Source organism: Malaclemys terrapin, chromosome 1, assembly GCF_027887155.1.
Source record: "Malaclemys terrapin pileata isolate rMalTer1 chromosome 1, rMalTer1.hap1, whole genome shotgun sequence".
Classification (NCBI taxonomy): domain Eukaryota; kingdom Metazoa; phylum Chordata; order Testudines; family Emydidae; genus Malaclemys; species Malaclemys terrapin.
Window position 1 is genome coordinate 137,534,684 of NC_071505.1, and position 16,129 is coordinate 137,550,812.

The window sequence follows — 16,129 nt, forward strand, 5'->3', positions numbered from 1 at the left end:
GGTCCAGGAATGCTCATGTGACTGGTTACCAAGGGATTTAATGGAGGGGGCAGACAATTGAGGAGAGAGCTGAGAATGATAGAGCCTTTACCTCACTGTGTCTTCTGGAGGTTGCCCATACATCCAGTTTTGGCTGGGACAGTCCCTTTTTTAAGCCTGCCATGGTCATCCCGACTGTTTTCTCAAATCTGGGCATTTGTCCCTTTTGATCTTGCCAAGTGATCATGAGTTGGCAAGAGCAAATTGGACAAATGCTCAGTTTTGCAAAAAAAGTGGGATACGACCCCTAGCAGGATGTGGCGGAAAATGCGGGGGTGGGGCGAGTGGCAACGCCAGTCCCGTGCTGGAGGGAGGACTCAAGACAGCAGCTTTGGCTGGGCAGCCCCATGCGGGAGGACAGCAGGGGTCTTGAGCCGCCCTGCATGTGGGAGGAAAGAAGGGGACCTAGGGCTAGCCTGATACAGGTGGGTGGCAGGGGGGGCTCAGGCCGGCCCACATGTCGAGAGGGTAGGGGAACCTCAGGCTGTCCCTGTGTAGGCGGGAGGCAGGGTGGGCTCAGGGTAGCCCCACATTGGGGGGAGGGGAGAGGAAGGAAGCCCTTGGGTTGGGCTCCCCGTGGGGTGTTCTGTTTTCCCTTTTAAAGAAAATGTGGTCACTCTACTCTTCTACCTACCTACTGGGGTCACGATTAGAAAGTCACCATTTCCCATATGTTCCCACCCAAGAGTATTGGAGATATTGCCACACATATTGCCGCACTGCTGTATTGCAGGTATCTGTGTGTGTAACTGCTGGGAACCGATGACTTTTCAGAGGTTACCATTGTATTTCTAATGGGCCTGTGGCATCCAGAAGAGTCTCTCATTCTTAGAGCAATTCTCTCTGACATTTGCTCCTGCCGAATGATGCACAGGATCGTTAGCAATCGCTGGCATTTCACTCTTCACACCAGATCATTTCAGAATCAGATGATTTAAATTCCCTTTTTGTGCATTTCCTTTTAGAGTTCACAGATCTGAGGCTGGTGAGCGACAGTGTCTGTGCTGGGCGGCTGGAGATTTTCTACAATGGGACGTGGGGCAGTGTTTGCTCCAATGGGATGTCTGGAGTCGCCGCAGCAATTGTCTGCAAACAGCTGAACTGTGGGGATGGAGGGCAGATTGAAAAAGACTTTGCATATGGAGCAGGTTCTGGTCCCACATGGCTGGACAATGTAATATGCAGTAAGCAGCACAGGTCTCTTTGGCAGTGCCCATCAGACATGTGGAAACAGCAGTCCTGTGATAACCGCGCAGAAGAGACCCATATTTCCTGCAGTGGTAATTCTGAAACTGTCTGTGCACACGCAGGAACACACTCTCTACATGTTTAACTCATTGAAAGGGTGTGATAGAAATTGTGAATGTATTTACTTTTCAGTACAGAGAGTTTTACATTCACAGCAGTGAAAGACATTTTCATTGTCCATTCTAGGAATGAGAATACAGCCCCTGGAAAACAAACATAGGAGTTATTTATACAAGCTGTGTGTTACACAGTGCAGTCAGATAGTGAGAGCCCACAAATGCCCATAGGCAGGGGAACTTGGGGTGTGAGGGGTGCTTCAGCACCCCCAGTTTTTGCACAGGGTCCCAGGTGCCAGCCCCACGCTCTGCTGCTGGTACTGCACAAAGGGTCTCGCTGCTGGCCTCGCAATCGGGGCTCTGCTCCTGGGTCAGCTGTTGTCCCAGCCTCAGTTCCTTACTGCTATCCAGATCCCACCCCCCAGAGCCACTGCTCAGTCCTGGCCCCAACTCAGGGGAGAGGGAGCACGGACAGGACTAAGGGGGGCAAAGTAAAAAGTTTGGGGACCACTGGCTTTCAGCACCCCAACTGTAAAAATTGCTCTAGTGCCACTGCAAATGCCTCCCATTAGCGAGCGTCATTTGGGAATCTCTGTGGCTATACTTTTGTGATGAACAATCAGAGATGGGCCCAAGGTCAGTGACCAGGACATGGGCGGTCATGCTGCGTGGTTGGAGCAGGAGTTGTGCCCAGTGGTTAGAGCAGGAGCTGGTAGCCAGAAATTGGAGCCAAGGGTCAGAGCAAGAGCCGAAGTCAGAAATTGGAGCTCAGTGTCAGGACCAGGTTACCTGGAGCAAGGCAAGGGGTAAGTCCGGAGTCAAGGCAAGAGCAAGGCTGGGAACAAGACAGGAAAACGAGGTATCCTAGCTGTGGGAAATGCTTTGAGCAGTTGCTGAATGGCGCTTGATTCAAGACCTGGACTGCTGACTCTTCCCACCAATCAGGCAGTATGACCAGTCAGGCAGCCTAATACAGGCCAGCTGCGCTTGTTAGTCTGCCTGGAGACTAGCTCTGCTGCAGCCCCTGCTTCCTGACCCCCAGGCTGTGAAGTCTTGGTCAGGATCAGAATTCCCGAAAAGTGTGTCTGTGTCTGTGCGTGTCGATGAGAGTTTGTTTCAGATTTAAAGTCCCATTTTGGTCTCGATTCTAATACCACCGTGTCTGGATCCCCACAATAATGTGGGTGAGTTTCAGCTGACAAATCTGTTTACCTTCAAACAGGGCCAGAAGCAGCTGTACACAGGGTGGATGGAACAGACTCAGATAACCACAAACGCACACACCAGCAGGGAGCTGCATAAAGACTTCAACAGCCAGAGAATCCACTGAGTAATAAATCCGTTAGTTCTGAAATAAACTAGATTTTAGATTTAAGTTTATAAAATTGCTGAAATTTAGGGGTTTAATATACAGATAAACCCTACTCTCTCCCACATCACACATGCTTCTCAGTCCATTCAGTTCATCATTTTCTCTGCATAGGACAAAAAGAGAAAACACCTCAGACCCTGTTCGCCGAATGCCCGAACTCTCCAAGCTGCACAGGTATTTCTGCTTCTCTGTGTCTCATTCTTCGTCCTTAAGGACTTTCCCAGCTGTCCCAGTAACATGTGAGGTTTCTGCATTTCCAGACCAGGAGAAGTTACGTGTCATGGGAGGAGAGGACAGATGCTCGGGGAGAGTGGAGGTTTGGTACCGTGGCTCCTGGGGAACAGTTTGTGATGACTCCTGGGACATGGCGGATGCTAACGTTGTGTGTAAACAACTGGGCTGTGGATCTGCTGTATCTGCCCCTGGTGAGGCTGCATTCGGTGAGGGGACTGGTCCCATCTGGGTGGAGAAGGTGAACTGCAGAGGGACAGAGTCATCTCTCTGGGACTGTCCTGCCAAGCCCTGGGGTGAAAGCAACTGTGGCCATAAGGAAGATGTTGCAGTGAATTGCTTAGGTGAGTGACAGGAGATGTTTCTGCTACATGCTGTAATTTTCTGGAAGGAGGATGAGTCCAATTGCCTTCCCCTATTGGTCACAGACCAGGCCCTCCCATCTGCTTTGTGCAGGAGCATCATGGATGCTGTGGGGTGGAACCTTTGTGGGGTCAGATTGTCTCAGACATCAGCCCACATAGCCCCTGCATCCATCACAGACCCCAGTGTGCTGTTTGTTACAAGTCAGTATAGGAGGACATGGGCCCTAAATCACTAACATACAGACTCGGTGCTGCTCTCAGGGAGTTTGTAGAAGTGACGTCTGATGATCTCCAGGGACTCTGAGGGACGCTACCTGGTGACAAATATGTCACCTCCCCCTCGCTCCAGACTCCAACTCTCCTCCCTTTCCTTTTGCAGGTGTGACAGAGATGACATCATCACTGAGTAGAACAGGTAAAACATCCCCCGCTCCCATCAAGATCCTCTGGTGCTGGATCACAGAGGATGAGATGCAAGCTGTGCCTCAGGCAGGAGCTCCTTTCCATGTGTAAGCAGGGGAATGGTCCCGCTATACCTGGCTTATACAGTACCCAGGTGAAATGGGCTAGCGAAGGAATCTGAGTCCTCGCTCCCAATTCCTTTAACCAGAAGCCTGCCTGACCTCAAGGGCTCCCCTTCCACACTCCTGTGTGGCAGAGTCCTCATAACTGGAGCTCCTAGGCACTATGATATTATAAATAAGAAAGAACAATCAAAATGAATTCTCATTAATCTCCCCAAAATGGGCTGTTTGAAAGAGGGTGATAACTGAGGTGAAGATCAGCTATACAACCAAGGACCAACAATTGGTCCTTTAAAAAACACACAAAACTATGGTGATGAGGGTCAGAAAGGAAAGCTGGTGGCATCCTGCCCTCCCCTAAACTGACAGTTTTCACCAATAATCAAGCTTCCTCCTGCTAAATTTTCAGAACTACACCTCTACCCCGATATAACGCTGTCCTCGAGAGCCAAAAAATCTTACTGCGTTATAGGTGAAACCACGTTATATCGAACTTGCTTTGATCCACCGGATTGCACAGCCCCGCCCGCCCCTGGAGCACTGCTTTACCGCGTTATATCCAAATTTGTGTTATATTGGTTCGCATTATATCGGGGTGGAGGTTGTGGTCACTTAGGGCAGGGGTTAAGGTGTCCCCACCTCAAGGGGCTTTCTCTGCACTGGATGTTTCCCTGACCCACTGATCATTACATGAAGTTCAAATCAAATACAATTTATTAAACAGCAATCAATTGAAAAAAAAAAACGGAAAAATGGGAAAGGTTAAAGGAAAACACGTCACCCCGCTCTGTGGCACGGGGACATCACAACCAGCGTCTCTGGAATATAAGGGAAGTTCAGTCTGTTCATCACAAGTCCCAAGCCTCCTTCTCAGGCCCTGGCTGTGCTGCAGGGATGCTGGGGGTAAGACACTTGACTTGCTCTGGTGGTGGCCACATGCCTTCAGGCAGGGCCAGCTCTAGGCACCAGCACTCCAAGTATGTGCTTGGGGCGGCACTTTCCAAGGGGCGGCACTCCGGCCCTTTTTTTTTTTTTTTTGCTTGGGGTGCAAAAAGCCGGGAGCCGGCCCTGAGGGGAGGTGAGCTGCGGCGGTGAGGTGCACAGGGAGGACTGCAGGAAGTAACGCTGGGGGGGGGGGGGCAGAGGAACCACTCCCCCTCAGCTCACCTCCGCTCCACTGCCGCCTGTTCCCCGAGCGCACCGCCGCCACTCCGCTTCTCCAACCCGAGCGCGCCGCTGCCGCTCCGCTTCTCCCCCCTCCCTCCCAGGCTTGCCATGAGAATCAGCTGTTTTGCGGCAAGCCTGGGAGGGAGGGGGAGAAGCAGAGCGGCGGAGGCACGCTCAGGGGAGCAGGCGGAGCGGAGGTGAGCTGCAGCGGTGGGGGGCGCTGGGAGGGCCGCAGGAAGTAACCCTGGGGGGGGCAGAGGAACCGCTCCCCCCCCAGCTCACCTTCGCCTCCTCCCCCGAGCACGCCGCTGCTCCGCTTCTCCCCCTCCCTCCCAGGCTTGCCTGGGCGGGAGGTGTAGGAGGGGAAATGCGGCACACCCGGGGAAGGAGGCGGGCCTGGGGATTTGGGGAAGGGGTTGGACTGGGGTGTGGAAGTGGCGGAGTTGGGGAGGGGCCGGGGGGGCACGGGAAAATTTTTTTGCTTGGGGCGGCAAAAAACTTGGAGCCAGCCCTGCCTTCAGGCTCTAGGTGGCAGGACCCTTCTTCCCAGCATCGCCCCCTCCACGTTGGGGTTACGATCCCTCTCCAAGTCTGACCTACAAGGCCTCTTGGCTGGGGAAATCTCCCAGCACTGGGCCTGCTGCCCAGGGCCCCCCTCGCTCTCCCCAGCTGCTCACAGCACCCAGCTTCAGACTGCTCCAAACCCAGCTCCACCACTCTGTCTCAGCAGCAGTGGTGCTGCTGCTCTGCCTCCATCTCCCTGGGCTGTTTTTTTCTGGCCCCTCTGGCTCTGGTTCCTACAGCTCTGCTCCTAGCACAGGTCTCCCCTATGGGCTGCTTCTGTGACTCTGCTCCCAGCACTGACCTGCTCCGCCTGGTCTGCTTCTCTGGTTCTCTCTGGCTGGCGCGGCTCTGCTCCCTTAGCTTAGCTCCAGCCCCTGCTCTCTCAATAGCTCAGCCCCACTCTGTTCCAGGCAACTCCAGCTCACAGGAAGGACAGGATCCGCCCCCCCACCTCCCCAGCCTCCTGACTCCCTGATTAGCCTGCCCACCCTGTCAGTCAGGCTGACCTGGAGCATTGGCCTCTCCCCATTATTTCTGGGGACCGTCAGCCTCAGGGTCCTGATTTCCCATCGAACCTTGCCCCTCCTTCTGGTACTGGGAGACAGCCAACGGAAAAACCCCACTGAGTTTTAGTAAGGGGCCAACAGTCCCCTTACACATGGCCTGTGAAATCTAGGGGTGAATGACACCTGGATGGGAGCTGCAGGCCCTGCTGAGCCTGATGATTCCTGTCTGCTGGCTCCAGCTGAGAGGGCAGGCCCATGATTTAAACAGCAGCCTGTGACCTGCCCCCATGGCGCACAGACTATGTCCCAGCCCATTACCTGCTGTCCTAGGCCATCCGATAAGTGATTGGGAAGCTCCCTGCCCCCACCCTCCGCCCCGCGTGACTCTCACAGAATAATCTCTTCCTGTCACATGTTCATTTCCATCCAGCTCCCCCACGCCGCCCTCTGACTGACAGTGGGAGAGTCACGGTGCCTGTGGTCATCTGCATTATCCTCGGGGCCCTGCTCTGCCTGGTCTTAATCATCCTGGGTGCACAGGTACAAAGTGCCAGGGCACAGAGCAGAGGTGGGTGTTGATTGGTGTCACTATGTGAAATGCCTCTGAAATAGCAGGGGGAGCTGTGCCTAAGGGGGGTGGGGTGTTGTCAGTGTAATGGAAGGTTAAATTGTATTATACTATTCGGCCACGAAGTGGCATTGCATGTAACAATTTATTTTAGCTAACCTCAGCCATGCCTGGCAGAGCATTAAGGGATCTTATTGTGAACACATCTGGTGAGTATCTCTCTGGGAAGGCAGGTCTGTAGCCAGTCCATATCTGGTACAGAAACCTGACCTGCTAATAGCAGCCCTGCCACCTACCATGTACAAGGTGTATGTGACATGGAGCCCAAAGTTAAGCAGTGCCAGAGGAGCAGAAAAACAGAGGGAAGAAAGCAACAGAAGTTGCAGAGGGAAGGAGGAGCAATGACGGTTGTAGACAGGAAAAAAAGCAACACCGGTTGCAGGGTTTCATCAACATCTCCCTCTTCGTTGCCCCAGAGAACTTCAGCTTTGACAGACCTTCACAATTGACAGACTAGAAGCAGCATTTTGCAAGATTTCAAATTGCTATAAAACTCCATAAGGAAACTGATGTATGGTGTTTAGTTCATGCTATTTGGAAGGAAACAGAACATTTCTTTAAATCCTTTGATTTCCCTGAGGACAGTCACAAAGATAACTATGGAAGGGTTCTGGCTATGTTTGATGCATACTTTATACACTAGAAGCTCAAAGTTACAGAACTGACCAGTGAACCACACACCTCATTTGGAACTGGAAGTACACAACCAGGCGGCACAAGAGACAAAAAAAAAAAAAAAAAAAAAAAAGCAAATACAGTACAATACTGTCTTAAATGTAAATGACTAAAACAAGTAAAGGGAAAGATTAAAAAAATGATTTGACAAGGTAAGGCAACTGTTTCTGTGTTTGTTTCAATTTAAATTAAGATGGTTAAAAGCAGCATTTTTCTTCTGCACAGTAAAGTTTCAAAGCTGTATTAAGTCAATGTTCAGTTGTAAACTTTTGAAAGAACAACCGTAACATTTTGTTCCAAGTTATGAACATTTCAGAGTTATGAACAACCTCCATTCCAACGTGTTCGTAATTCTTTCTACTGTACCCTCAGAGAAATGTGGTTTATGAAAAGGAATGTTTTCATCAGAGAATTCAAGGACTAGGGGGAAATGTTGAATAATTTATAAGAGCTCTGCGTGCCGTGGCTGAAAACTCTGATTCTGGAACAGCAAACATGAAAATATCAGAGAGAGGCTGGTTATTGGGTTAACTGATAAAAATCCTTCACAGCAGCTACAGTTAAAAACAGACTTCACCCTACACACTACTGTTCAAATGGCAAAGCAATCTGAGCTGATAAGACAGCAAAACCCAGAGCAACTTGCCAAACTTGAACAAGAAACTAGCTTAGAAGGTGTTAACTAACGCAGCATGAGTGAAACAAGTTAATACCATAAAACTTATGAGGTAAAGAGAGAGAACTCCTGGCTAAGAGGTACATATTCCAGTCAAACACTCAGACTATATTAAATGCATAAAACATGGACATTTTGCAGTTGTTTGCCACATAAACGCAGTCAGGGAATTGATTCATATTACAGATAATCAGGAGCCATTGTTTTTGGGATCTTTCATGTGTGATGGTACAGAGCCTGCCTGGAGAGTGAAACTGATCATTCAGAGAAACACTATTGACTTTAAAATTGACTTAGGAGCAGATGTAAGAATCATCTCAGAAGGGCCTTACAATCACCTTCAACCCTGCCCAGAACTGAAGTCACCTGACACAGCTCTGACTAGCCCTGGAGACATTCTGAATTACATGGGACAGTTCGCTACAGAAATATCTTTCAAAGACAAAAACTTCTCATTCAGACCAACAGTATTCTCCACCTCAGTGTGGCAGCCAGGATGGGCCTAATGAGAAAAGTGGAAGAACTTGACAGAGGGATATTTGAATGGAGACCCAGTACAAATAAATTCAAGATAAAATGCTGGAGCATACAGTGTACCTCAGAAAGAACAATCAACAGCAATTACTCATACCCCCTGTAGTTACTGTCCTTTGTTCCAGTTCCTTTCAGGTATCCTTGGGGGTGTGGAGGCTATCTCTTTAGCCAGCTGAAGACCAAATGGAGGGGGTCTTCCAGGGGTTTAAATAGACTTTCTCTTGTGGGTGGAGACCCCCTCCTCTCTCCTATGCAAAGTCCAGCTCCAAGATGGAGTTTTGGAGCCACATGTCCATGCATGACTCAGAACTATAGGTAGCAGCCATGGTTCACATGCTACCTTGAACGTCCTCAAGTAGACTTCTTATGTGGATTGGAGGATTCCAAGATCCATTGTTCCTTAAGTGCTTCTTGATTGGACACTTAACTTTGCAAATTCCTTTCTAAAGAAGTTGACCAAATGCTTTACTAAGGCTGTTTAGAAATCAAGCAAGTATACAGCCAATATTCTTAACTTCAAGTACAAAAATGATACATGCATACAAATAGGAGGAATGTATTCAGTAGATCATAACCTTTACATAGATATGTTACATAGCATATGTAGCATAAAACATATTCTAGTTATTCATAAACATATTCCATAAAGCCTTATGGGGGGTACCACCACAGATAGTACGTTCCATTTTTAAAGCACTGCACAAATATTAGCTAATTATTCCCCACACAGTCTCTAGGCAGTACATATACAAGTACTATTTTGCACATAGGTGTGAGCACCAGGATAGGAGAAGAATGATTTTGGGTGCTACTAGGAGTAATAGAATAAATTTATGAAGGAACCATTAAGGTTGAATATCAAGATAAATTTAATGACAGTGAAAGAGCCAATAGAACAAACAGGAGAGGGACGTGGTCCCCGTCACCTGGAGCACTGAAATCTAAACTGGTCAGAGCAGTGGGAATGTGCTGTAGGGACCGGTCCTGCACTGGGCCCAGGGGGAGGGGCTGGATGATCTCATAAGGTTTCCCATCCCTAGCTTCTCTGACCCTGTGCAAACCCTGCCCTTTGTTTTTAGGCTCCAGAAGATCCTTGGACCCTTTCTCTGAGGCCGTGTACGAGGAGATCGATTATAACCTGATGAGAAAGAAGCAGGAAATGTTTGATCGCTCAGGTCTGTGTGTGTCATTCCTAACAGGGAGAAAATCTCCAATGCACTCTGCATTCTAAAGCTCTGACCTAGAGCTAAATCTCTGCAGCCTTCAAGTCTGTGAGTCCTGTATGGCTGCAGATGCTGCGTCTGTGACGAGATCAGCCAGTTACTGGAATGAGATGAATGAGTTTCCTCCCTAGCAGACTCCGATCTGTACATCCTGCAGTCTTAGGGGGTAATTAGTTATGGGTCAGGAAAGTGACTGTTCACGTCCTTTTGACTCAATGTCAATCAGTTGGGAAGATGCTGCTCTCAGTTTAGCACATTGTGGGGCACTCTGAGCGTGGTCAGTACGTCTCCCTCAGGCTACTTCTGAGATCCACATTCTCCTCTCTACTAATGATCTGTGTTGGTCACAAACTCTGATCCTGGGAGGGGTGTGACTTAATCTGGCAAAAAGGCAGGGGAGGGGGAGTATCTTGCATAACAAAATGAGAGTCATGTCCGTGGCTGAGGAGGTCTGGACCAGCAGCCTCAGCTGTAATTTTCTTCTGGATCAGGCCATGAAGTAGCAACATTCAGGAGGAGAAGATAAACATTCCTCTCTAAACAGATTCTTACACCCTGAGTGTGACTCAAAACATGCTCCTCAGTTAATGAGAAGGATTTGAATGAAGCACACAGGAGGGGATCCCATGGTTAAAGGTTCACTCAGTCCCTGCCTCACCTTATGAGGTCAATATGGCTGTTCCCAGCATCTTCACAGTCTGATTTTATCCACTCCAAAGCCACATTTACCACAAAAAAATGGATATTTATCTTGGAAAATCTGTGTCAGCCTCTCACCACTCAGTCACTGTGAATTCAGCATCTTCTCTTCAAGGAGCAATATACTGGGACCATACATCTTGCTCCAGGGCCTGGATGCATTGCCCATCAGCCAGTTTCACTGCTCTCACTGTGATAACATCCCATTTACCATCTCTCTGGTTTCTTATTTAGATGATTCAGTGACGAAGCTGCAGTATTACACTGGGGACAGCGAGGGGGAAAATGATCCTGGATCAGAACAAGGTAACAAGGGTGGAGGTGGATACAGAGACACATAAAAGATTTCTGTCCAACTCTTGGTGGAAACGGGAACAAATCGTGACCCTTTCTGTGTGTGGTTGATGGTGCTCTCCCCCAGGGGAGGAGCTGCAGGGAATTGGGCAGAGAAATATTCACACAGTATGAAAGAATCTGTCTTCCACAGCTGACACGTGTCACTATACAACCCCTGATCTATGCCCCATGATCTTAGCCCCTGCCTCCTGATTTTTGCCCCTGCCTAATTCACGATCCAGTCCATATAAAGTAAGGACTTTAAACCATATCTTTATAGAGTTCAGTTGAATTCACAATGGTCAGCTCTGGTGTGGCAGCTACTGTCTCCCAACTGGTCCAGGGTTAGCTCAATACCAGTAGGGTTACCATGCGTCCGTATTTCCCCGGACATGTCCGGCTTTTTAGTTGTTAATTGCCATCCAGGAGGATTTTTTAAATATATAAAAACATCCGGAAAATATGGACGTATGATAACCCTACCCACTGCCCCCTCTCCTCTTGGGGTGTCAGCTCGCTCAGCCTGCTGATTGCAAGCCCCCCGTGCTGCTGCAACTCTGCGCCCCACGGCTAGGAGTGGTGGCGTCTCTGCAGCCAGCTGCTGGTGCAGGGGACCCGCGGCCGCTTCTCCCTCCTCTCAGCATCCCCCACGGCTCTGGCAGAGCCTCAGGCTCCCCCCTCCGTCCCGGCCGTGCAAGGAGCCCCCCCACCAACTGTCCTTGCAGCCGGGGCTGCCTCCCCCCCGGCGGAGCTGCTGCCCGGGGGCGGGTTCTGGCGCAGGGGAAAGTTTCTTGGTGCACGGCGGCGGCTCCTGGGAGCCCAAGCTCCCCCACCCGGGAAGGGCCTGCGCTGCAGCGCCTCCCGCAGCCTGAGCTGCCGCAGCCTCGCTGGGTCCGGCTGGGAGTGGGGTGGAGGCTCCCCTGAGGGAGGTGAAGGGTGGGAGACTCTGAGGTGGGGGGGATTCTGAGGGTAGGGGGCTATGGGAGGGGGTGGGGGGCTCTGAGGCAGGGACTGTGGAGAGTGGGGGGCTGTGGAGGGGGTGGGCTATGGGAGGAGGTGGGGAAATGAAGGGTAGGGGTTATGGAGGGAGGTGAAGGGGAGGACTGAGGTGGGGGTGTTGTGGAAGGTGGGGGGCGCTATGGAAGGTGGGGGCTATGGGAGGGGGTGGGGGCTCTGAGGCAGGGGCTGTGGAGAGTGGGGGGGCTGTGGAGGGCAGGCTCTCAGGCGAGGGGGCACTGAGGCAGGAGAAGGCTGAGGATGGGCCCTGTGGAGAGCGGGTGGCTCTGGGGTGAGGCCTGGGGGGGTCCGGCAGGCGGGCGGGAGGAAGGCGGCTCTGGGGTGAGGACTGGGGGGGTCTGGCGGGTGGAAGGAAGGCGGCTCTGGGGTGAGGCCTGGGGGGGTCCAGCGGGCGGGTGGGCAGGAGGCGGCTCTGGGGTGAGGCCTGGGGGGTCGAGCGGGCGGGAGGCAGCTCTGGGGTGAGGCCTGGAGGGTCCGGCGGGCGGTTGGAAGGCAGCTCTGGGGTAGGGTTACCATACATCCAGATTTTCCGGGACATGTCCGGCTTTTTGGTCCTCAAATCCCTGTCCAGGAGGAATTTCCAAAAAGCCGGACATGTCCAGGAAAATAGGGAGGCATGGTAAGGGGACCGCCTCCTCCCCGGGCTCCAACTTTCCCGGCTCCCACCACTCTCCACCGCAGCGGGGGCCGAAGCAACTTCCCCAGCACAGCAGCAGCTGGGAGGCGGGAGGGAGGAGGGGGAATGCGGGGTGCTCGGGGGAGGGGGCGGAGTTGGGGCGGGGACTTTGGGGAAGGGGCGGAGTTGGGGTGGGGCCAGGGCCGGGGAAGGAGTGGAGTTGGGGCAGGGCCAGGGGCGGAGTTGGGGCAGGGCCATGGCCCTGTGGAGTGTCCTCTTTTTGCAGTATTTGAAATATGGTAACCCTAAATACCAGCATAGATCCTGATCTCATTGAAGGGCATGACAAAGTTGCTATTGGACGCTGTGGGGAAGGGCTGGGCCCTAGTTATTTTTGAGGCAATAAAGGTGGCACAATTATTGTTTCACAGAATGTCCATGACTCTCCCTTTTCCCCTGGGTCACCCTGTAACTTCCCCTACAGACTCTATGATGAACAGAACAGCCCAAACTCCAAGACAACAGGCCTTTAATGAGGAACTAAAACCTGCTGGGGAAATGGGTGTGTTCAGGGGAAGCTGAGTGTGATGTTTGTTGTTCCAGAGGGAGCTTCCCCAGGGGGGTCTCGGTTGGATTACGATAACGTGGAGGAGCCTGCCTTAAGCAACGTTCCCCAGACTCCAGACAGTCGAGGTGAGCAGTGATGAATCTGACTCCTGGAAGCCACATTACCCCTTGGCTACTGCTGCTCCACTCCCTTCATTCCCTAGTCTGCCTTTTGATCCTGAGCTCAGGGCTGGGAAGAATTAGCCCAGACTAGCCAGGCTGAAGCCAGGGAGAGGCATTCCACAATTAACAGCTCCCCTCATTGTGCCTTTAAGGTGCCCTTTGTTATTTTTGTGTTTCCTGTTTGCTTCCCCACTAATAGCCTCCTTTGATTTTCTCTGTGCAGTCTGGCAGGATAATATCAAACAGCTAAACAGAGATGTATGTGGCATTCATAAGAAATAATACACATAACTCCCTCTTTCGCCACACCTGGCATGTAGTTTATTTCTCTATTCAGTGGAAAGCCGCTTCTCATTACCATTAATTCCCATCTTTATTTCAGAGGTCCCTGCCCTGCCTGGAGATGACCCAGGGGACGGTTATGATGATGCCAGAGAAATTTCGGACCTTGAAGATGACCCTGGTTCTGGACCTAGTGCCCAGGAAGTCACTGGGGCCCATGGGGAAAGCGTCAGGAACAGGGATTCAGAGACAGGTGAGTGGAGTGAAGACAACTCACCTGGAAGAGTCTTTACTGGCCACTAGAGGTCACTGTCACTGCACTAATATACAGTTATTGGTAAACTACCAGCTATATCCCCACCCTGACCTCTACTAAACAGAGTTAAATGGACTTAAACCAAGAAAGAGAGATTTCCTATTAAGGTCCCTGATCCTACAAATACTAGATCCCATTTGTCACTCTACTCACATGAATAGTCTCACTGACTTCAGTGGGATTGTCCAAATCATCAAATTTACATGGGTCCATTGGCAGGATCGGGGCCAAAGTGCCTTTCCCCAAACCAGGTGTCAGTGCCCTGCATGGTAATGGGAAGAGCAGGTCCCTCGAGTGCGGTTAGTTAGTGGCCTGGCATCAGGTTTGCAATCACTCTCTTCAATATGTAAATGTCCCCGTTAGCATAGGATCAGAGCTGGGGCCCAGGGCTGAGCGCTCACTTTGCACCTCAAGGGAAACTGAGTTGGGATGAAATGTGCATTTCTTTGGTCTTGCTGGGAATAACGTGCGAATGAGCATTGTGTGGGCAGGTGAGATCTGTGATGTCCAGGCAAGTCCCATGCGCTAGGGTCCCCACCCTGCTCCAGCCACCAGGTCTCTGCTGGCATGTGGTCCCTTAGGGACTATATTAGCTGTCAGGAGTTACAGCAGCCACTAGTGGCCTATCAGGGAGTTGTCACCAGCTCACTGCCATCCCCACACTTCTGCACCAGGGAGCTCTCAGTGTAACGCCGACAGAACGCGGTTTTCAGCAGGTAGGATCGAACCTGAGCCCTCTGGAGGTTAGTGCATGAGCCTCTACCGCATGAGCTAAAAGCCAACTGGCTGGTAACTAAGGCTGTAGAGCATACTCATTTAACTCTCTCTCTAAGTGTTCTTGGTGCCACTAGCTGGGATAGAACACCACACCTACAAGGTTTGTGGATTACATCAGAACAGAGAGAATCTGCTCCCACATGTTTTCTTTGAAGAACAGAGAGAGATAATGGATTAAACTTGTCTGATGCCCACTCAGAGGAACTGAGGGCAGGGGCTGATTCACAGCCCATACTGTATGTTGCCCATCCATTATGTGAGTGCATGTGGGTGGAGAATGAATACATTGACTGTAATGTGACCTCGTTGCTATTTTCAGGCTGGAGTCTGCACTCACTAAGAAGTGAAGGGGCCTCTGGGGCTGAGCGTGACGTCCTGTCCCCACCTCCTCGTGACCTGGGTTATGATGACGTTGGTGATGGCATCTCTGGGACATCAATATAAGAATGACTGGGTTCAGATCAAATATCCTGTGAGGATGTAGATGCTGTATGGTTAGACTCTTCCTGTCCCAAATGCTCATTGACCCATGGGGGCATCGGAGAAAATCCCTGCCTGGGAATTACTTCAATCAGCTTTTTTATTTCAGTTTTCTTTAAATGCAAGAAATAAGTGTGACTGAGACAGGGGCTGTGATTTCCCCTCTAATTTCACATTGATCAGAACTTCCCTGCTTTTTTGTTCCTAACATTTCTTCATTGTGAATTTTTGCTTTTTCTTATTAAACCTTTTTTGAAGATCTGTTCCAGGGCTGATGTTTCTCTCATGAGGTCTGTTGGGTGGCTCCATGGGGACCAGCAGGGAGAGATATGGAGACTGAATCACCAAAAAGTAATAATGTTAAAGTGTCACTTCTCAGGTATCGCCAGCTCCAGGATGGGCACTGCACCGAAAGTGAATGTTCTATCAGGGGTGTGGTAACAATGAGAAACCCAGCAACAAAATATTCCTAACTCCAGAGAGGGCCCTAACCCACAATCCAGACTCCAGACTTTCCTCTGAAATCCAGGGGGATAAATGCGAGGTTATTTACAGGTATCTGAATGAGCACACACACACACGATAAGACAGTGACAAGAGGCCCCTAATCTCTTCTCTGCCCTATAAATTCTAATACTATGCCCATCACTGTGGCATCAGAGCATCGTATAGAGATGCAGGAAGTGACATGATTTTCTTTCATCACATGTGGGTCGTTCTCCATTGTTCCCCCTGGGGAAAAAGTGCATATGGATTCTTATGGAGGGTAGTGGGGGTTTATTTGCAGTTTTATTTTATGACATGCTGTGAGCTTATGCTACTGAAGGCAGATTTAAGAAGCTCACTTTCAAGTGGAATAGAAAGAGGCTTCAGGTGGTTTTGTGATCCTGTGGGAGTTGGGTCCAGAGAAAAAATTGGAACTATCTGTCCTGGTTCTCTTTCTAAAAGATACCCTTTAGTTCAACCAAAACTATGGGCTTGATGTAGGAATTACTGTGTGAAATCTGTGTTATTCAGGAAATCAGATGAGATGATCATAATGGTCCCTTCTAAGTTTTGAAAGTCAAAT

The 16,129-nt window shown here is 50.5% G+C and overlaps 1 protein-coding gene across 1 annotated transcript in view; it reads left to right on the plus strand.

Annotated features, from left to right (window-relative positions):
* LOC128843630 (antigen WC1.1-like) overlaps positions 1-15,240 on the plus strand; it is a 70,891-nt gene extending 55,651 nt beyond the window's left edge. Inside the window, exons 8-17 of the mRNA XM_054040615.1 lie at positions 1,005-1,319; positions 2,827-2,889; positions 2,976-3,290; positions 3,691-3,726; positions 6,503-6,640; positions 9,665-9,758; positions 10,728-10,813; positions 13,080-13,169; positions 13,588-13,740; positions 14,900-15,240. Coding sequence (XP_053896590.1) covers positions 1,005-1,319; positions 2,827-2,889; positions 2,976-3,290; positions 3,691-3,726; positions 6,503-6,640; positions 9,665-9,758; positions 10,728-10,813; positions 13,080-13,169; positions 13,588-13,740; positions 14,900-15,024 — 1,415 coding nt within the window. The 3' untranslated portion in view covers positions 15,025-15,240. The remainder of the gene's footprint in view (positions 1-1,004; positions 1,320-2,826; positions 2,890-2,975; positions 3,291-3,690; positions 3,727-6,502; positions 6,641-9,664; positions 9,759-10,727; positions 10,814-13,079; positions 13,170-13,587; positions 13,741-14,899) is intronic.
* Positions 15,241-16,129: the final 889 nt, after the last annotated feature.